Below are 22,399 nucleotides of genomic sequence, written 5' to 3' on the forward strand. Positions count from 1 at the left end.
ATGGAAAAAGTTCAGTTTAGGGTTTAAAACTCTAATGCTGACTAAAGGAAAAAGTTCAGTTTAGGGTTTAAAACCCTAATGTTGACTAAAGGAAAAAGTTCAGTTTGGGGTTTAAAACCCTAATGCTGACTGAATGGAAAAGTTCAGTTTAGGGTTTAAAACCCTAATGCTGACTGAATGGAAAAAGTTCAGTTTAGGGTTTAAAACCCTGATGCTGACTAAAGGAAAAGTTCAATTTAGGGTTTAAAACCCTAATGCTGACTGAATGGAAAAAGTTCAATTTAAGGTTTAAAACCCTAATGCTGACTACATGGAAAAAGTTCAGTTTAGGGTTTAAAACCTTAATGCTGACTGAATGGAAAAAGTTCAGTTTAGGGTTTAAAACCCTAATGCTGACTACATGGAAAAAGTTCAGTTTAGGGTTTAAAATTCTAATGCTGACTGAATGGAAAAAGTTCAGTTTAGGGTTTAAAACCCTAATGCTGACTACATGGAAAAAGTTCAGTTTAGGGTTTAAAACCCTAATGCTGACTAAATGGAAAAGTTCAGTTTAGGGTTTAAAACCCTAATGCTGACTAAAGGAAAAAGTTTAGTTTAGGGTTTAAAACCCTAATGCTGACTGAATGGAAAAAGTTCAGTTTAGGGTTTAAAACCCTAATGCTGACTACATGGAAAAAGTTCAGTTTAGGGTTTAAAACCCTAATGCTGACTGAATGGAAAAAGTTCTGTTTAGGGTTTAAAACCCTAATGCCGACTGAAGGGAAAAGTTTAGTTTAGGGTTTAAAACCCTAATGCTGACTGAATGGAAAAAGTTCAGTTTAGGGTTTAAAACCCTAATGCTGACTAAAGGAAAAAGTTCAGTTTAAGGTTTAAAACCCTAATGCTGACTGAATGGAAAAAGTTCAGTTTAGGGTTTAAAACCCTAATGCTGACTACATGGAAAAAGTTCAGTTTAGGGTTTAAAACCCTAATGCTGACTACATGAAAAAAGTTCAGTTTAGGGTTTAAAACCCTGATGCTGACTAAAGGAAAAGTTCAGTTTAGGGTTTAAAACCCCAATGCTGACTGAATGGAAAAAGTTCAATTTAAGGTTTAAAACCTTAATGCTGACTACATGGAAAAAGTTCAGTTTAGGGTTTAAAACCTTAATGCTGACTGAATGGAAAAAGTTCAGTTTAGGGTTTAAAACCCTAATGCTGACTACATGGAAAAAGTTCAATTTAGGGTTTAAAACCCTAATGCTGACTGAATGGAAAAAGTTCAGTTTAGGGTTTAAAACCCTAATGCTGACTACATGGAAAAAGTTCAGTTTAGGGTTTAAAACCCTAATGCTGACTGAGGGAAAAAGTCCAGTTTAGGGTTTAAAACCCTAATGCTGACTAAAGAAAAAAGTTTAGTTTAGGGTTTAAAACCCTAATGCTGACTACATGGAAAAAGTTCAGTTTAGGGTTTAAAACCCTAATGCTGACTGAATGGAAAAAGTTCAGTTTAAGGTTTAAAACCCTAATGCTGACTACATGGAAAAAGTTCAGTTTAGGGTTTAAAACCCTAATGCTGACTACATGGAAAAAGTTCAGTTTAGGGTTTAAAACCCTAATGCTGGCTGAAGGAGAAAGTTCAATTTAGGGTTTAAAACCCTAGTGCTGACTAAAGGAAAGAGTTCAGTTTAGGGTTTAAAACCCTAATGCTGACTGAAGGAAAGAGTTCAGTTTAGGGTTTAAAACCCTAATGCTGACTAAATGGAAAAGTTCAGTTTAGAGTTTAAAACCCTAATGCTGACTAAAGGAAAAGTTCAGTTTAGGGTTTAAAACCCTAATGCTGACTAAAGAAAAAAGTTCAGTTTAGGGTTTAAAACCCTAATGCTGACTACATGGAAAAAGTTCAGTTTAGGGTTTAAAACCCTAATGCTAACTGAATGTAAAAAGTTCAGTTTAGGGTTTAAAACCCTAATACTGACTAAAGGAAAGAGTTCAGTTTAGGGTTTAAAACCCTAATGCTGACTAAAGGAAAGAGTTTAGTTTAGGGTTTAAAACCCTAATGCTGACTGAAGGAAAGAGTTCAGTTTAGGGTTTAAAACCCTAATGCTGACTGAAGGAAAGAGTTCAGTTTAGGGTTTAAAACCCTAATGCTGACTGGCTGGGGACAAAGTTCGAGGATACTAACTGACCTTTTTTTTGAATTTTCTTGTTTTAGTAGAATATAAAAGGGAATCTCGTGGAAACTTACCTTTCGAGTGAATTCTTTATTGCCAAACTGTTTCTTGTACTCACGTACCTTCTTCTTTGGGTGACACCTGCTTCTTGCACGGTTGTCTTAGATTATTCCTGTTTCAACTTCTCAAACAAAGAACAATTGTTAGTTCGGAAATGGCGGTTGGTTCGGTGACCTTGATTTGCGTCCTTATTTCCGTTGAGAAATCCTGTCATTGATTGGATTCAAATGGTGAAACCCTTTTGGACTGCTCAGGCTTGTATTTCCAAATTCTGTGATGATTTGCCTTGTAAGGCTCCCTTTTTTGTGTCCCGTTTTGCTTGGGGATTCTCAACGGGGATTTTATTGGGGATACTCTGTGGGGATTTGTACAAGGCGGTCTTGCCGGGGATTTGTTGCAAAGCGGACTTGCCGGGATTTGTTGGGAAAGCTCGCTGGGGAATTTTACGAAGGGATGGCGCTGTGGGGGGATTTGTACAAAGGGAAGTCCTGTGGGGATTTGTACAAGGAATGTTCTGTGGGGATTTGTACAAGGAAGACTTGCTGGGGAAATTTCTCTCTCTTTTTCTTTTTCTTTTTTTTTTTATTTAAGAAAAACGCAGTCAAACATCATGATTCATCAGGTTTGGACAAACGTACCAACGAAACGGGGCATTTCCTTTACGAAACGGAATTCCGTGAAACCAAACCTGCCACCTGTCCTTTCCGGTATATCTGGAAACTTAGGGTTAAAAATGAAAGGGATTTGAAGAAAAGCAAAGAAAGAAGAAAGCAAACTTCAGAAAAGAAGTGTCCCTTTCGGGACGAAAAAGACTTATCTGAGGAAAACAATGCTGACTTTAAATGGACATGACATGCTCTTTGGACTGGACGCCTGACCTTCAATGAACTTGCATTTCCTCCCGAACCGTAATGGGTTTGTGTTTCAAACCGGTGGAACTTTGCCGATACTTCCTGGGGTGGAGTCATCTTTTCGGCCAACAGCGCCCTTTGCGGGTTTTCGCTAGTTGACCTCTCTCGTTTTCCTCCTTGCTGTCGCTTGATAGCACTCTTTACGAGTTTTTACTACACAAGCTCTCTCTTTTTGATTTCTCTACTCTCGTCGCCTCACGGTGCCCGAAGGTTTTCACTGACGAGACTCTCTCATTTTATTTCTCTCACTTTACAGTGTACCGGTCTCCATTCGTGACGCTTTTTGGCTTCCCGTTACCTTTGGTAATTGATCTGAAAGGCTTGTGTTTGGCAAAGAAAAGTAGATGATATTAACTTCTAAACCGCTTAACGTGCCCCGGTTTCAATTTCAGGGTAAATGGGATTTTATTGTTGGTGTGACTGAACCTCAGGGAGAGGCTGCCTACGTATCCTTTCGGAATCAAGTCAAACGTAGTTCAGGCCTCGATCAATGTTTTTTTTTTTTTTTGTAACCGGCTCAAAGGCTTATTGAGAGAGTTGATGGGAATAAAACCTTCAGCATTTCAAATGTGTCAGGACCGCTGGGGTGTCATTCAGACGTAGTATCTCTTGACTGCATCTGCATTTACTGCTGTTTCGGGGTCATTTCCTTCGATATCACCTAGATACAATGCTCCTCTCGACAATATCTTCCTTATGATGTATGGGCCTTTCCAGTTTGGAGCAAATTTCCCTTTTGCTTCCTGGTGATGTGGCAGAATACGCCTTAAAACCAGCTGACCTACTTCGAAATTCCTGGGTCGGACTTTCTTGTTGTAAGCACGGGCCATTCTTCATTGGTACAACTGTCTGTGACAAACCGCGACCATTCGCTTCTCATTGATCAAAGTCAATTGCTCTAATCGAGTCTTGACCCACTCTCTGTCTTCGATTTCTGCTTCGACAATGGCTCGAAGCGAAGGGATTTCTACTTCCGCTGGTATCACAGCCTCGGTCCCATAAACCAAAAGATAAGGAGTCGCTCCTACTGACGTGCGTACCGTAGTGCGATACCCCAATAATGCAAATGGTAACTGCTCATGCCACTGTCGGGAACTCTGGATCGTTTCCCTCAAAATCTTCTTGATGTTTTTGTTTGCCGCTTCTACAGCGCCATTGGCCTTTGGCCGATAAGGAGTAGAATTCCTATGTGTTATTTTGAATTGCTCGCATACATCTCCCATCAAGTGACTGTTCAAGTTTGCTGCGTTATCTGTAATGATAGTCGCAGGAATACCGAAACGACAGATAAGATTTGAGTGTACAAAATCCACTACAGCTTTTTTAGTGACCGACTTGAGAGTGACAGCCTCTACCCATTTTGTGAAGTAGTCGATGGCAACCAGTATAAATCTGTGTCCATTTGAAGCCTTTGGCTCGATTGGTCCAATGACGTCCATGCCCCATGCAACAAATGGCCAAGGTGCAGATATGGGATGCAATTCCGTGGGAGGTGCATGAATCAAATCACCATGCACCTGACACTGGTAACACTTCCGAACAAAACTAAAGCAGTCTTTTTCCATGGTTATCCAGTAATAACCTGCTCAAAGGATTTTCTTTGCCAAGACGTACCCGTTCATGTGGGGTCCGCACACTCCTGCGTGTACTTCGTGTATGATCTTTCTTGCCTCCTCGGCGTCAACACATCTTAGTAGATTGAGGTCCGGGGTCCTTTTATACAACAATTCACCGCTCAGAAAGAAACCACTAGCATGCCGCCTAATGGTTCTCTTTTGATCTCCCGTAGCATGCTCGGGGTATTCTTGTGTCTTCAAGAACCTCCTGATATCATGGTACCAAGGCTGCGTATCTGATCCTGCCTCGATTACGTTGCAGTAACCGTGTCTTTCCCTGATTTGGATTTCCAAAGGATCGATGTGGGCGTTGCCCGGGTAGGGTAGCATTGAAGCCAGAGTAGCAAGTGCATCCGCTAGTTCATTGTGACACCTCGGGATACACCTGAACTCTATTGATTTAAAACGCTTGCCGAGGTCCTCCACGTGATGTCGGTAAGGGATAAGCTTGACATCCCGAGTTTCCCATTCACCTTGGGCTTGCCGGATAATCAGGTCAGAATCTCCCATAATCAGTAAGTCTTCGACATCCTGATCGATCGCCATATGCATGCCCATGATGCAGGCTTCATACTTAGCTGTATTGTTTGTGCAAAAGAAACGCAGTCTAGCTGTGGCTGGATAATGCTGACCGGAGGGCGAGATCAAAATTGCCCCAATCCCTACACCTTTGGCGTTTACGGCTCCATCAAAGAACATCTTCCAAACATGAGCGTTCTCCGAGACCATTTCTACAGTGTTTATTTCTTCATCTGGAAAGTAGGTACTCAATGGCTGGTATTCCTCATCGACTGGATTTTCGGCCAAATGATCTGCTAGCGCCTGGGCTTTCATTGCCGTGCGAGTGACATAGACTATGTCGAATTCAGTAAGCAAGATTTGCCACTTGGCCAGTTTTCCATTAGGCGTCGGTTTCTGAAATATATACTTCAAAGGATCCAGTCTGCTTATTAGGAAAGTAGTGTGGGCTTGGAGGTAATGTCTCAGCTTTTGAGCAACCCACGTCAGAGCGCAACATGTTCTTTCCAGCAGAGTGTACTTGGCCTCGTAGCCGGTGAATTTCTTGCTCAAGTAGTAGATTGCTTGTTCTTTCTTTCCGGTTATGTCATGTTGCCCGAGGACACAACCGAAAGAGTTTTCCAAGACTGTCAGATACAAGAACAGCGGTCTCCCTGGCTCTGGCGGGACCAAAACTGGGGGGTTTGAAACATATTCTTTGACTTTGTCAAAAGCTTCCTGACATTCAGCCATCCATTTGATCGCCGCATCTTTCCTCAACAGCTTAAATATGGGCTCACACGTGCTTGTCAGCTGGGTAATAAATCGACTGATATAGTTTAATCTGCCCAACAAACTCATCACGTCTTTCTTCGTTCTTGGGGGAGGTAGATCCCTGATAGATTTTATCTTTGTTGGATCTAATTCGATACCTCTCCTTCTCACTATGAAGCCCAAAAGCTTGCCCGATGGAACTCCGAAAGCACATTTGGCTGGGTTCAGCTTCAAGTCATACTTCCTCAGTCTCTCAAAGAACTTTCTCAAGTCTTGGATGTGATTATCCTGCGTCTTGGACTTGACTATCACGTCGTCCACGTACACCTCTATTTCTTGATGCATCATGTCATGAAAAATGGCAGTCATGGCCCTCATGTAAGTAGCCCCAGCATTCTTCAGACCAAATGGCATGACCCGATAATAGTAGGTGCCCCAAGGCGTGGTGAATGCAGTTTTCTCGGCGTCTTCTTCATCCATCAATACCTGATGATATCCAGCGTAACAATCTACGAAAGACTGTATCTCGTGTTTGGCGCAATTATCAACGAGGATGTAGATGTTGGGCAGTGGGAAATTATCTTTGAGACTTGCTCTATTCAGATCTCGGTAATCTACACATACCCGAGTTTTCCCGTCTTTTTTCGGTACTGGAACCACATTTTCCAACCATGTTGTATACTGGACTACCCGAATCACTCCCGTTTTCAGTTGTTTGGTGATCTCCTCTTTAATCTTGTCACTGATCTCAGTTTTGAACTTTCGTTGCTTTTGTTGAACTGGAGGACAATCAGGGTGAATTAGCAATTTATGAACCACTAGATCGACACCTAATCCCGGCATGTCATTGTATGACCAAGCAAACACATCTTTAAATTCAAAAAGAAGTTGAATTATCGCGTCTCGCGTTTTCTTGTCCGTGTGAATGCTTATTTTTGTCTCCCGGATTTCTTCAGGAGTTCCTAAATTAACCGGTTCGGTGTCATTCAGATTTGGCTTAGGTTTATTCTCAAAATGTTCCAACTCTCGGTTTATTTCCCTAAAATCCTCTTCTTCATCATATTCTGGTTCTGGGTTCATTATTTCACAATTAAATAACTCATTGTGATCTGGGCGTGAAGTCCGCAAGCATGTCATGTTTAAAGCCACATTATTATAACTGAAAGAAAAAGATAAAAGAAAAACAACAAAATCAGAACAAAGGAGAAAAATGGGAAAACAATGACGATTTTTTTTCATTTTTTTATTTTCTTGAAATTTTGGAAGACAACAATGTTTACAACTCAGGAATGCAAAACAACAACTGAAGGGAAGAAAAACATCCAAGTTATATCCTGGAGATAACTTGGGATGCAGAAAAGGTGGCAGGACAGGTCTACCCGGACTTCCGCCTAGTCGGGAATGGCGTGGCCTCCCAGTTTCGGAGTTTGGCATTTTGCCCCATATATAGTATTTCAGCGGTGCTGGTGCCTTCTCCTGGTTGAACCATATGAACCTCGTAAAGCATTTCTCTCATTGCCCCACATATCTCCTCGATTTCCTCAGCCGTGAAAACCTCGTCGTCTTCTTCTTCAGTGTATCTTGGTTCGACGAAGGTTTCATATAAATCTGGCAGTGGCCTAGGCAATTTCCAACCCTTATTCTTCCTTTTCTTCGCCCATTCTTCATCTTTTGGAGTGGGTTGAAAACCTATCCCAAAAAGTTTTTTGGCGGAAGGCAGGGTGATGGGTTCCGTTATTCCCTGCAATGTTCATCCGAGCCCTTTTCCTGGCCTGAATCCGTGCCGGATCATCTCTTTAGCCACCATAATTGAGGCGTTAGACAAGAAAGGTTGGGGGCAAGGTCTTCCCTCTTCATGCTGCTCTGCTAACACAAACTCAAAAGCTTGATAGACCGTGTGTTCGCTCCCTTCTCTTGGTTCGAGATATGGGATGGACGGGTCCCGATAAATAGCATGATCGTCTTCCCCATGGACCACGATCTCTCGGTCTTCGTACTCAAACTTCACCATCTGATGAAGAGTGGAAGGCACAGCTCCTGCCGCATGAATCCAAGGTCTGCCAAGGAGGAAATTGTAGGACGTATCCATGTCAAGCACTTGGAAAGTTACCTCAAACTCTACTGGCCCTATGGTCAAAATCAAATCTATTTCCCCAAGGGTGTCTCTTTTGATGCCGTCAAAAGCCCTTACGCAGACATTATTGGGGCGGATTCTTCCGGTCCCAATTTCCATTCTCTGTAGCGTGGAGAGCGGACAAATGTCAACACCTGAACCCCCATCCAACATTACCCGCTTGACGTAGTAGCCTTTGCATTTAACTGTTAGATGCAGGGCTTTGTTGTGTGCCGCTCCCTCTGGGGGTAGATCGTTCTTGCTGAAAGAGACTTGGTTGATGGCAAAGAACCTCTCCGTCATCCGTTCCAATTGTTCAACTGAGGTTTCTACTGGTACGTATGCTTCATTCAAGGTCTTGAGTAAGAACTTTTGATGCTCGGTTGACCTCATTAGCAGAGATAGCATGGACACTTGCTCAGGGCACTTGCGCAGTTGATCTACTAATTCGTAGTCTGGCATTTTCATTTGTTGGAAGAAAAATTCCGCTTCTTCAATGCTTACGGGCTTCTTTGGCGGGAAGCGTCTCCGTGTGGTGTTGTTCAGCTCTTGGGTGTTTGAATACCTTCCAATGAAAGTACTTTCCGGAAGTTCCCCTGTGACTTCTTTACCTTTGTACGTTACCAACGTCCTTTGATAATTCCACGGCACTGTGGACGGGTTGGTCATCGGCTTTTGTGGCACGCGTCCGATAACCACTGGCTCATTCAGCCGAGGTGGTTGAATCGTCCCCCGGACCACATAGGCCCCCTTTGGTACGTACATAGGCTTTGCCATTTTGACTTCAAAGCTCTGCGTCTTTTCTGCTTGTCCTCGTGGGATGTAAAGAACTCCCTTCTTCACAGGCACCGCCTTCTTCTCCACCTTCTTTTCGGGCTCGCACTTTACAGTATTGGCCTTTTCCCCTTTTTCTGGTTTCTGGGCTGTTTCAGGCTTTTTCCCTGCGTCAACAATGGCGATTATAGCTTTCAAAGCAGGGTCAAATTCTTTGTCTTCGCAAATCATTCCGATCAGCGGCCCATTATTGTGAGCAGGTAATGGATTGTTAGTCACATTTGGGACCTCCTCGTACCTTAGCACTATTTTCCCTTGCTCTATTAAATTCTCGACCACTCTTCTCAGTGACCAGCAGTCATTTGTATTGTGCCTCTCGGCCCATGAATGATAGGCGCATCTGACACCGGCTTTGTAAGAAGGTGATGCCGGGTTGTGCCTTGTCTGAGGGACTAGCTGCAGGAAACCCAACTGGACTAGCTTCGGGAACAAAGTAGAGTATGGCTCACCGATTGGCGTGAAAGTCCGCCTTCTAGGTGGTTCCTGAGGACGGAAATTATTTTGCGGAGGTTGTGGGTTATAGTGGTTGCGGTATGGAGGCTGATTTCTTGGAGGTGGAGCTTGGCCTCGGTTGGCTTGTTGTGGCGGATGGACATAAGGCTGGGTGTTCATAACCATGTATGGTTGAGGAGCATATGCCATGTTTTGGTGGGGGTAGTAGTGTTGTGGAGTCCTTTCTGGAAAACGGGGTCTGGGATTACGATATTCCCTTGTTTCTGATGTCGCCATAGCCGTTTCCTCCTTTTTCTTCCCTCTTGCCATTCCTCCAGACCCGCTTTGGACGGCTTGGGAGGCTGCCCTTATGGCTGCTTGACTCAAAATCCTACCCGTTTTTAGCCCATTCTCCACCATCTCTCCAATCTTAATCGCTTCTGCGAACGGTTTTCCCATGGCTGACATCATGTTTTGGAAATAGTCAGACTCTTGAGCCTGGAGAAAAGTAGTGACCATTTCCACTTCATCCATGGGAGGCTTCACCCTCGAAGCTTGCTCGCGCCACTTAATAGCATACTCTCTGAAGCTTTCTGAAGGTTTCTTCTTCAAGTTCGACAGAGAATTTCGGTCTGGTGCGATGTTGATGTTATACTGGAATTGTCTCACAAAATCCCTAGCGAGATCATCCCAGACATGCCATCGGGACATGTCCTGGTCCATGTACCATTCCAAGGCTATTCCTACCAAACTTTCCCCGAAATATGTCATTAGCAATTCCTCTTTTTCGCCGGCTCCCCTTAATTGGTTGCAATATTTCTTGAGATGAGCAATGAGGTCACCGTGACCATCGTACTTCTCAAACTTTGGGGTCTTGAAACCCACTGGTAGGTGCACGTGAGGGAACATGCATAGGTCGGCGTAAGATACGCTTTTCTGTCCGCTCAAACCTTGCATGTTCTTCAAACTTTATTCAAGGTTTCTCATTCCTTTGGCCATCTCATTTTGTTCAGCAATTCTGGGGTTCTGATCCTGCCCAGGTGCAAGCTCGCACTGAGGCTGTGTAGGGTTAGTGCTGGTGGCGAACCTAGTTGGTTCCATTAAGAAAGATGGGGCTTGGAATGTAAACGAGGACGAGTCAAAAGTCGGCTTGTATGCAGCAGGTTGTGCCGTGATCGGGCAAGGTGGTGCAGTAAAGATATTTGTGTTTACATCCGTCGTTGACACTCGAGGATGAGACTCAGAGGGCGATCCAGTAGAGAAGGCTGAAACGGCTGGGTATCCGAATGGGGTAGCAGGATAACTTATGGGGACACTAGAAGTCCCGCTTGTCCTGGAGAATAACTCAGGGAATCCAGGGACGATGCTTGGTGGATCTTTTCCATTATTCTAGTCATCAAGCATTTCCAGCATGCGAAGCCGCAAGATTCTATTTTCCTCCGCAGTTGCGGATTCGGGCGTGAGGACGGCCGAGATAGAACTTTCCTCGGAAACAGGGATTGTTGGCAACGGAATCTCTGAAGACATTTCTACACTTCCTTTTGACCTTGTGAAGTAAGTGTGAGCACTGCCTCCTGTCTTAACAATAGGTAATTGAACACTCCCTTTCGATCTCGTGAAATACGGGTGCGAGGCCAGACTTTCACCAAACCAACCACCTTTTCCAAAAACCTGGAAGGAACTCAACGACAAACGAACGGATAATTCGAATCAAATAACAGATAGGCAATCTCACGTTGGGGCATGACACACCTATACAGTTAAATGGATCCCTACATGTTTGCGACGAAAGCATGTGTCATTCCAGCATTCTTTTAGGCTTTCCTTTTATTATTTCCCTTTTTTTTCAATTTTTCTCTTTGGTTAAACCGCGACCGGATCCGATGAGGAATGCCTACGTATCACGATGCCAAGTGAATCAGATCATTACGTAGTTCAAAAACACAAATGAGCGTAAAAGAAGCACACTTTTTTATTGTTGAAACGGTCTATTACACACTACATTTTGCAAAAGAAAGAGCAAATTTTGAAAATAAACCTAGACTCAAATAGACTAAAACAAACTGATGGAAAAAACAGGCAGAAGATGCTCGACTTATGAGTACATTATGGTTTTGAACATTGGTGCCCGCGGGGCATCATTCGGCCTCGCCGCGGTCCTAGGTGTGAGATCCCTCTCAAGCTGCTCCAGCTCATGCATGGTCTGCTTGACACAACCTATCACTGCCGAGAGGACGGTAACGCTGGTCATGTTCTCACATCGTAGACATCTTCTGGTGATGGCATGGGCAATGACCTTGATCCTATCTCTGGTTTGCTTCTTCTCTATGAGTAGGCGTTTTATCTGATCGCTACACATCTTGAATACCTGAGAATCCTGTATATGCCGATTCTTCAATCGCCGTACTTCTAACTTCATCTGGGCTAACAAGTCGTACCAGTATCTGCTCTCAATTTGGAAGTCCTTGGCCTGATTAACTGCCTTGATCTCAAGTATAGCCATCTCTCTCTTCATTTTGGCAACAGTTTTCTCGTGGTCGCGTTTCAATTGGTTCAAGTATCGGCGATGCTTATCTGCTCTTGTATCCCACTGTGCTCTGAGCTCTGCCATGATGTTTTCGGACTTCTCTAAGCCATCTCGCCATTCCCTGACCTCACTTTTCAACCTTTTTATCAATTGCTCGTCCGATCGACTCCTTGGCTGTTTATCAGCATCCGTCCTCATCTATTTGATCTGGACCCTAAGTATCTCGTTTTCCTGAGTCAACCTGTTCTGCTCTCCCATATCGGTAGCAACTTGCACGTTGTGCTCATATTTCAGGCTTTCCACTTGTTGCTTCAACTGGCTGATTTCGGTACAATAACCTCTTTCTTTTGCCAACCAATCCCACTGCTTTCGCGACGACTCGGCGAAATTCAGGATGTGGGGTCTTTTAGCCGACCTTTTATGTTCGAGTTCTCTTTTGTACCATTCCAGGTAGCCTGGTGCTGTCTCACTTTTGGTCTGATCTCGTACACAAGTATCTGCTTTCAAATATTGACATTCATTCCAGATCAGGCGGATTTTTGCTTCCGGAAATTATCCGTTAGGACTTATCTCAATCGCTTGAGTGCTAAGATCCTCCTCGTATGGTATCATCTGGTATCTTCCGAACTGTCTCAAGACTCGGCAGGGCGCGTAAGGTTGAATGCTCTTAAGTCCCATTAGCAGGAAATGAGTTTCAGTTGCTGGCATATATATGACCTCATCAACAGGCAGCCATCCTAGTGTCCACTATATTTGGCTGGCAGTAAGAGCTTGAAAGAATGAGGTCCATGCCATAACTCCTTTGGGCAGACTAATCTCTTTGGTTCTTGTGTAAAATTCTTCTATGCAAGTTTTCTCTGAAGAACCATGGCTCAAGAGCTCGGAGCGATGGCAGAGATGTTCAGTCATCCACATTTGTAGCAGCAAGTTACAACCTTCGAAGAAATTCCCCCGGCTTTGCAAGCTGTGAGAGCTCGAAAAATATCAGATACTACCATAGGCGCGAGAGTGCTATCGTTTTGAGTGAGCAAAGTGCTGACTACCCCGGATATTTTCAGATCAATATTCTCATCTTTCCTTGGAAATACTAGGAGGCCTAAGAATGTTATCATGAAAGCCACCCGTCTGTGCTTGTCCCACTTCTGACGACTACCTTTGCTGCATAGCTTGTTAATCGGATTGTTGAATCCTCCTATATGACCATACCTGTCGTATATAAAGCATGGATTACAAAAACCGGCGGCCAAATCTGAATTGCGGACCGTCCTGGGTATTTTCAGTGAGTCCAGGAATCGATGTACCGTGACAGCTCTTTTGGCGACCAGGTATTTTTGCCTTAAAGGAAGTTCAGCATTTCCGATGTACCCAGCCATTTCTTCCAGAGTCAGGGTGAGTTCAAAATCGGAGAAGTGGAAAACATTGTGTGTCGGGTCCCAGTAGGTAACCAAAGCTCTTATGATATCTCCCCGAGGCTGGATTTCCAATAAACCCACGAGACCTTTCAGATATTTCTTGACTTCATCTTGTCCTTCAACACCTAGATCATTCCACCATAGCCGCAACTTGACAGGGATTTTAGTCATTATCGAAAAGTGTTCATTTTGCATTGTGCTCATCCTGCACATTTATTTAAGGTGATTATTAAAAAAAAACCTTTATTAGACTCAAAAATTAAAAATTATCTAGATCTTTTTTTTTAAGTGATTTTTTTTTTTTTTGCAAAATGGGAGGTTGGACCCGATGAGAGTTGTCTACGTATCTCACACCGTGTGAGAATCAAACCGGCGTAGTTCGGTCGATCAGGCGTAGAGGTAATAAACTAACCCCTTTTTTCTGAATAAACTACTTACAAAGAAAAGGAGAAAATATATTTTTTTTTTATTTAGATTTTTTTTATTATATGTTTTTTATTATTTTGAAAAGAGACGATGACTAAAAAAATATTTTTCTTTGAATTTTAACTTCTTTTCATTTTTTTGAAATTTTGAAAATCTTTTAAGGAAGTACCTGGACTATTAGTCTGAACTTATAAAAGAGATATTACAAAGGAAACAACACATTATGAATTTTCCATTTTTTTCTTTTTACTCTTAAATAAATTTTTTTTTTTTTGATTTTGAAAGTGATTAAAAAAAATTTATTATATTTTTTTTATATGTTTTTTTTTATAAATCAAACTAGAAGACAAATTTTGTTTTTATTCTTTTGTTTTTTTTTAAGAAAAAATTCTAGCGAGGTTTTGACACTACTTGGATATTGGTTTTATTTTTCCAAAATAAGTAATTATCTCCCTACGCTGCTATTTTTCCCTTTTTAGAAACCGTTCAACATGCAGGTCCGAAGCAAATAAATGCGCAAAACAAACGGGATGCAGCAGGATGGTCTTTTTATTTCAGGTTGCCTGTCCTAGACGGACCCAACCCCTGTGTTGAGTCCCCTATGTCAAATGCAACATGATGCAAATAAACGTTCCTACTAGGGATCCGGCATGAGGTTTCGTCATACTAGGTTTATAACCTGGGTATATGTTCTAGACTGTGTACCCGAGCGGACAACTCGAGTCGAGGAGGGGGCTACGTACCAGGGACCCGCGAGATCGTCCGGCTTTGTAACTTGTCCGGCCTCTTTCTTATTTCAGGTATGGACACTAACAGAATAGGGAGTCTCGACCAGCGAGCTTCTCCCCGGAGGTAAGAAGAGAAAGGTTTCAGCACAGTTTATATACAGCTCAGATAATATCAAAGCAGTAAAAAACAAACATTTAGCACGTTATGTCAAAACATGTAATAAATATCAGATAATAAAGCCAAATATAACAATATTCTATGCTCGAATTCTTGAACCCTGAACTGGAGGTTCTGGGTTAAAAAAAAAATTCCCCAGCAGAGTCGCCAGAGCTGTCACACTTCCTTTTTGCGCGCCCGCCCCGGAGGGTTAAATGCGCGAGGGAGTTTTACCAATTTAAGTGACAATATTCGAAATGAGATTATTTATTTAATTCAGAGTCGCCACTTGGGAAAGGTTTGGCTTTTGGTGTCCCAAGTCACCGGTTTATCTTGAATCCCAAATCGAGGAAATTTTCGACTTTTCCAAATGAAGTCTACGAACCAGAAATTCTAAGTAAGGAATTCTGTTGACCCGAGGGAAGGTGTTAGGCACCCTCGAATCCCGTGGTTCTAGCACGGTCGCTTAAATTGTTATAATGGCTAAATATCTGATTTAAATACATGTTATGACTTACGTGCTTTTATTAAGTTTAAACCGCTTTTATTATTATCATTTATTTTTTATAGAATTGCAACGTCGTGAAAATGCATCTCGAACCACGTCACAATCAATGCACCCGTGGTCGTCGACACATTTTGACTCCGTTGAGATTTGGATTTGGGTCACATCAATGTGCACCCGAATTTAAGAATGTAATTTAATTAAACTGTGCCTAAAGAGTCTAACGTGTTATTGTCTTTGGAGAAGGCGGGGAAATTCACTAGACAGCCCATCCCAAATTCTAAATATTTATTATGATTAATTATTGAGGGCCCCGCAATGTATATCTTTATTTGAACGAGGCTCATCTCATTATTTTAAAAGGGATATCCTAAAGTGGCTACATTTCTATTATGTTTGTCTCTAAAAATAGAAAGGAAAAAGGTACGTGCTAATTCAATTGCATGCTTTTAGCCAAATCCGGATTTCCTGTTAATCATCTGATTAGTTGTTTACAAGATGAAGAATGCCATACCTCGTGGAACCTACTTTTAATTTGATAAAAATTACATACAAGCTGGTGAAACGCTACACTTACATCCAAACATTTCTTGAATTGAATTTAACTAAACTTATTTAGGCTAGATTAAGGGAATTAAACTACTAGGCATTGTTACTAATGGGGATTCGAACGTGATCCTATATACTGCTTAACGGGACCCGATAAAAGAACTAAAATAAAACAGAACAGCATTGTGTAAAGTTGAAGTATTCTATCCTATGCATATCATTATAGCTAAAAAGGAATCTGGTCAATCACTATGTCAATTATCCGTGCATTCTGTGTACTGTACAATTACATACCTCGTACCAACAAACAACTATAAACTAAAACACAAGAGACTAAAACTCAGTTAAGTATCAATTAACTATCATTTCATGCTATTGAATTACAAACTAATCAATTATACGAGCCCATCAATATACCATGAGTATTACATCACATACTTAAACTTCTTTAACATCTTTCATTTCATGCTTTCAAACTGTTTCAGTTACACCAATATGGGATTCGAAATGTGTACCTCGAATGTTGAAAATGCAGAGGAGAAGAAGAAAGAGATAGGAAAGTCAGCAGCAACAGGAAACAAAGTAACAGCAGCAGACAAAGTAGAAGCGGCAAACAAAACAACACAGCAGAACAGGCTTGAGTGCAAGAATGCAACTATAGCCGATAGAAAAGGTAGCCAAATGACAACAGCCCACAATGGAGTAGAATCAGAACTCCAGGAAGACCAGAACCAGCAATAAACCAATGAAAACACTCAACCAGTAGACTCGATTGGAACTTCAGAGAATCAGAATTGTTTGAAAAGGTTGAAAACAAATGAAGCCCAAACCACAATAGGAAGAAACAGTTCCTGATTGTTCTGACTGTTTTTCTTTCTTGTTCCCCCTTTTCTGTATCTATGCTCTCTAAAATCAGTCTGTATATGCCTATTCTGTGGTCTCTCTCTAAATCTCTCTTCTCTTTAAAATTCAGTCTCAATTTTCAGTCCCAAAAAATCTGTCTGTGTTTTTCTTTTCAAAATTCAGTCCCCTCACTAATGGAAGTTCTTCTCCCTTTTATATCCTAACATCAGGCTATTCACAGCCTGTTTAAACAACTCAGAACCTATTCCTTTTCAGTTGTTTTTCCACTCAAACATTTAAAATTAGGAACCCCCCATCATATTCCCTGACAGTCCCCCTTATCCTCTTATTAAACTAAAAGTAGACATGGGCAGCAGGAATATAACCTGACAGCATATGCTGTCAAACTATTTTAAACTTTAAAAAGGCCTTAATGCACATGTTGTGCACAAATGCACATGCCCCCATTTCAGACTGCAACTAAACAAAACAAATCCTCAAATTTCTGATTCAAATACATCAATTATAAGTAGCTAAACTCAATTCCTAATTGATTCAGACAATGCTTAACAGAAACATATCAAATTGTTATTATTCAAACAGCTGAAGCTATTCGACGATACGTATCGAATCGACTATACTAATTATAACATGTACAATCGAAAACCATGATCAGACATCTAACAGTATCAAACACATGATTCGAATTGTACTGACTAAGCCAAAATTGTACTGGGGAATAAATTAATCAGTCAAATTTAAAGTTCAATTGATTGCACAGCTCATACACATATACACATTATCAGTGAATAGAAGAAAAACTCGATCAAACACAGAGGTTCAGGTAAGGCGGACAGGACACGGTCGACAAACAATTCAAAAATAAAATCAACTAAACATTTTGGGGCAATAAACAAATGTTTAACTACAGCAAAACTCATGAACTGATAAAAAGGAAAACACAAATACCTGAAATCTTGAAAAATCAGCAAACCCTGGTTCGGATTTGAATCGATCTTTCTTGGGGCTGAATGGACTTTAATCGAAGTGTTCTCTACTGAGAACACTTCGATTAAGGTCCATTAGACCCTAATCAATTAGTTCAAACGGCCACAGACCAGGCATCAGGACTTCTAGGGTTCCTAAGGGTAGATTTGGGATCTAAGTTTCCCTGGTTAGATTCGGACCAAACCAAGCATGGTTTGGTCACGAGGGAGGTCCGGGGACTATCTGGTGTGAAACTGGGGTAGATCGGGGTAAGTCGAGGTCCGACTCGAACCTTCAAATGAAGATTCAAGAAGGTGGGAGGGGATTCGAGACCAAAGGACAACAGGTCTATGTTCGGGGTGGTGAGGCGGTCCTAGGGTGTTAAGGTGGGGGTCACCGGCGTCCATGCCGCCGGGATAAATGGTGAGGGGAAAGGGGGCGGCTAGGGTTCTAAAGGGTCTGTGGTGAGGACGATGAAAGGTAGGGGGTGTTTGGATGGGGCGTGGGGTATGGTTATAGGCTTATATAGTTAGTGGGTGAATAGATCCTGGCCGTCGGATGAGGCGAGGTGAAGGGCCAGGATCTTTCAGCTAGTGGGAAACCGTGTCGTTTCAAGTGCAAGGGGTTGGGTTGGTCCGGGGTTGAACGGGTCGGGTTTGTTCGTGGGTATGGGGAGTGTGATCTTGGCCGTTGATCATTCTGAGATCAACGGCCCAGATCAGACCAGATCAAAACTACGTCGTTTGGATGCTCCTGAGGTCAGCTGGTCTGGACCGGGGCAAGCACACGTTTTGGGCTCGATTTGGGCCTCAGATTTTAAATGGGAACAGGCCCAAACTTGATTTCAAGCCAATTTTGCACTCTTGTTCTTTTATTTTTTATTTTAAAACAAAACCTAATTAAACAAAATTAAACTCCATTAATTAAACACTTAATACAATTATTTACACACACATCAAAAAATATATAAAAAATAGGTAAAATCACCAAGGCGACAAATAGGACAAAACATGCATATTTCGTGATTTTTCTTTTGATAACCGGACTATGGTTCAACTACACATGACACACACATTTTTTGTATTTTGTTTGATAAAAATAGAAATGAACAGAATCACAAATAATTAACGAAATGCCACGTAAAAATCCAAAAATTGTACAGCAAGACCAATTGCTATTATTTTTGTTTCTTTTGGAGTAAATGTCGCGAAAACAAAAATCACGTGCTCACAGGGGTTAAAAGAAAAGACGACAAAGGAAAACCGCAAGAAGGAAGCAATAGCAAAGACCATGAGCAAACGACGCTTGCGGACAATTCATGAAATTTTCACGCCTAATTTTTGTCTGGCCATCAATCACCAATCCGAAACAACCTCTACATACCACAACTTACATAAATAAAAGGGCAGTCCCTCTCAACATAATGCACAATCATTTCTTTGATTGTCCTTTTTGTCAATAGAAAACTCTTCTATTGTTTCTATTAAAAACCAAACAAAGAAAAAAAAAAGAAAAAAACGAAAATAGAATATGGAAAAGTTGAGATTTGTTCTTGTGTTGCTAGCATTGTGTCTTTCAACATCACTAGTAAAAGGAGGAGATCCTTTTTTGTTTTTTGAATGGAAAGTCACTTATGGCACTATCTCTCCCCTTGGTGTACCCCAACAAGTTATTTTGGTCAATGGCCAATTTCCAGGACCTATAATTAATGGTACCTCCAACAATAATATTGTTGTCAATGTGTTCAATCAGTTGGACGAGCCGTTCCTCTTTACATGGAACGGCGTCCAACAGAGGAAGAATTCGTGGCAAGAAGGTACCCTTGGCACCAATTGTCCCATTCCTCCCGGGAGCAATTTTACGTACCAATTCCAGGTCAAGGATCAAATTGGAAGCTTTTACTATTACCCCACCACAGCTTTGCATCGTGCAGCGGGTGGGTATGGTGGGATAAGTGTACATAGTCGCGCATTGATTCCCGTCCCCTTTGACGTTAACCCTGCAGACGAATTCTTTGTCCTTGTAAGTGATTGGTACACCAAAAGTCATTCCCAAATGAGGAAGCTTTTGGACAGTGGGCGCGCCCTGGGAAGGCCCAACGGAGTCATTATCAATGGCAAAAGTGGCAAAGGTGATAACAAGGACGAGCCAATGTTCACTATGACCCCTGGAAAGACGTATAGATACAGGTTCTGTAACGTTGGCATGAAGGATTCTATCAACGTTAGAATCCAAGGACATGTCATGAAATTAGTTGAGATCGAAGGATCTCACACCGTACAAAACATGTACGATTCACTTGACGTTCACCTCGGACAATGTATGTCTGTTCTGGTAACTGCTGATAAAGACCCTAAGGATTACTTCCTCGTGGCCTCCACACGATTCACAAAGGAACCACATACTGCTACCGCCACTATCCGTTATGCCAATGGCAAAGGCGCCCCGGCCTCATTAGAATTGCCAAAGGCTCCAATTGGTTGGGCTTGGTCACTTAACCAGTTCCGCTCATTCCGTTGGAATTTGACAGCAAGTGCAGCTAGGCCGAATCCACAAGGATCCTACCACTACGGCCAGATCAACTTCACGCGTACCATAAAACTAGTGAACGCGGCGGGCTCAGTGGACGGGAAACTTCGATATGCAATCAACGGTGTTTCACATGTGAATCCTGAGACTCCAATTAAGTTGGCTGAGTACTATGGTGTTGCTAATAAGGTTTTCAAGTATGATCTTATTAAGGATGATTATGAAGCTCCAACTGCTAAAACAGAAGAGAAGATTACACTTGCACCAAATGTAGTAAATGGAACTTACCGCAACTTTGTGGAGATCATCTTTGAGAACCATGAGAAGAGTGTTCAATCTTTTCACTTGGCTGGATACTCTTTCTTTGCTGTTGCGTAAGTATCTTTTGTCCAAACCTCTACTCTCTCTTTTAATTTAGAATATTTTAATCCTACTCAAGAATGCTATATTGGCCCCTCTACACTACTAACTTTACTAGAGGCAAATTCAAATTTGATTTAAATAGGTTCAAGCTAAGGTTTTGAATTCTTTGGAAATATGAGATTAGAACATAGCAATTCAATTTTTATAGTTTTCACGAATATATTTATGGCTAAATAAAAAAAAAATTATGGGTTCAAATCCATCCCTAATAGAGACGGATCTAAGATCGGAACATTATAGGCTCGAGCCCAATATTCAACTAGAGCCCACAGAATTCTGATTTGTACTCATTTAGTGAACTTTTTAACTTATATAGAGCGTTTCAGTCAAAGTTATTGAGTTCGAATGAACCTATAACTTATGACTACATCTGCCTCTCATCCCTAAAGTTGTACATTCGTTACTATTAGTTAGTGATGGATGCAGTTTACAGTATTTTGACGCGTACGTATGTGTGTGTGTGTCCCCGTGTGTGTGAATATACACTAAAATTTTAACAAATATTAGACCTGAATTGATAATTTTAATACTGTCAAACATCTCCATAACATCCTCGTTTGTTCCGATATTTTTTGGCTGCTATAATGAGGTGTTGTTATAAAGGACATATGTTATAACATAACATAAAAACCGGTTCCCAAAAAAATTGGTTTTTCTAGTGAATGGTTGTTATATAGAGATGCTGTTATAGAGAGGTCTGACTGTAGTACAATAATTTTAGTATAAAAACGTTAAATTAACGTTGAATCCATCACGTTTAAATCCTCGATCTGTCTTTGGATTTTAATGAAATGACATGGTGTATATATGTAGGATTGAACCAGGGAAATGGACACCAGAGAAGAGGAAGAACTACAACTTGCTTGATGCAGTGTCAAGGAATACCATCCAAGTTTACCCTAATTCATGGGCAGCAATCATGACAACTATTGACAATGCTGGCCTTTGGAACTTAAGGTCAAATTCTCTTGAAAGGCAATACTTAGGACAACAGCTTTACTTCAGTGTCCTCTCTCCAAAAAGAGATTTGAAAGATGAATACAATATGCCTGACAATGATATCTTGTGCGGCATAATTAAGGACATGCCTCTACCAAAACCTTATTCCGTATAAACATTGATATTCTTATGTATGATTTCAGAATAACTCTTTTTGCTCCTAACTCATGTAGGCCTTAATATTCTGAGTTAGAGAGAAGATAGCACAAACCAAAGAAAAAAAGGGAAAAAAAATTGACAAGAAATCCATGTTTGTATAAGGGGATTGAAGAGTTTTGGGTGACAAAAATCTCAAATTCTTGGTCTGCTATTCCCCAACACATTGGCCAGCCTTTTGTGCATGCAGAATGAAATTCCTTCTATTTGCATTTTTTTTTTAAATAGTGTAGTCAAGAAATAATTTTGTTATTTGTTTCTGAATGCATTGAGCAAATCATCACTTATCAATAAGAGGACAATGAATGTTTATTTTCCATCCTCCTTGGTACCTTTTAGATTTGTTATTTCTCTTCATTGCACTGTTTCATTTTCTTACTATTTACTTTCAAAGAATGATACTCCCTTCGTTTCAATTTATGCGACACTTTTCGTTTATTGAGATTCAAACTTTTTAATTTGACCATGAATTTGGACATAAAAATCTTTATTTCAAGATAAAATTAACATATTAAGAAACTATGTAAAAAATACTATAAGTCATAATAATTAATAATAAGAGTACTCAAAGAAGGGTACTCCCTCCGGCCCAATTTGTGTCACTTTTCGTTTATCGAGATTCAAACTTTTAAATTTTCACCGTAAATTTAAGCATAGAATCTAATTAACATATTAAGAAATTAAGAAAAAAATAATATAAGCTACAATAATTAATAATTCAAAATACTCAAAAGGTACATGAGAGAACCGCGGTCATATACGGATTCG

At 41.1% G+C, this 22,399-nt stretch overlaps 1 protein-coding gene across 1 annotated transcript; it reads left to right on the forward strand.

Moving 5' to 3' along the window:
* The first annotated feature begins 18,967 nt into the window (after positions 1-18,967).
* LOC104223542 (L-ascorbate oxidase homolog) lies at positions 18,968-21,950 on the forward strand. Its single transcript, XM_009775005.2, has 2 exons — positions 18,968-20,427; positions 21,290-21,950. Exons 1-2 carry the CDS (start codon positions 19,055-19,057, stop codon positions 21,588-21,590), a joined length of 1,674 nt encoding a protein of 557 aa, XP_009773307.1. The 5' UTR covers positions 18,968-19,054; the 3' UTR covers positions 21,591-21,950.
* The last annotated feature ends 449 nt before the right edge of the window (positions 21,951-22,399 follow it).

This window comes from Nicotiana sylvestris, chromosome 3, assembly GCF_000393655.2.
Source record: "Nicotiana sylvestris chromosome 3, ASM39365v2, whole genome shotgun sequence".
Classification (NCBI taxonomy): domain Eukaryota; kingdom Viridiplantae; phylum Streptophyta; class Magnoliopsida; order Solanales; family Solanaceae; genus Nicotiana; species Nicotiana sylvestris.

What these genes read in the sequence shown, in the direction of transcription:
- LOC104223542 (XM_009775005.2), top strand. Translation starts at nt 19,055, where the DNA reads ATGGAAAAGTTGAGATTTGTTCTTGTGTTGCTAGCATTGTGTCTTTCA. An exon ending in TACTCTTTCTTTGCTGTTGC is followed by an intron (nt 20,428 to 21,289) that starts GTAAGTATCTTT and finishes GTATATATGTAG; the next exon opens with GATTGAACCAGGGAAATGGA.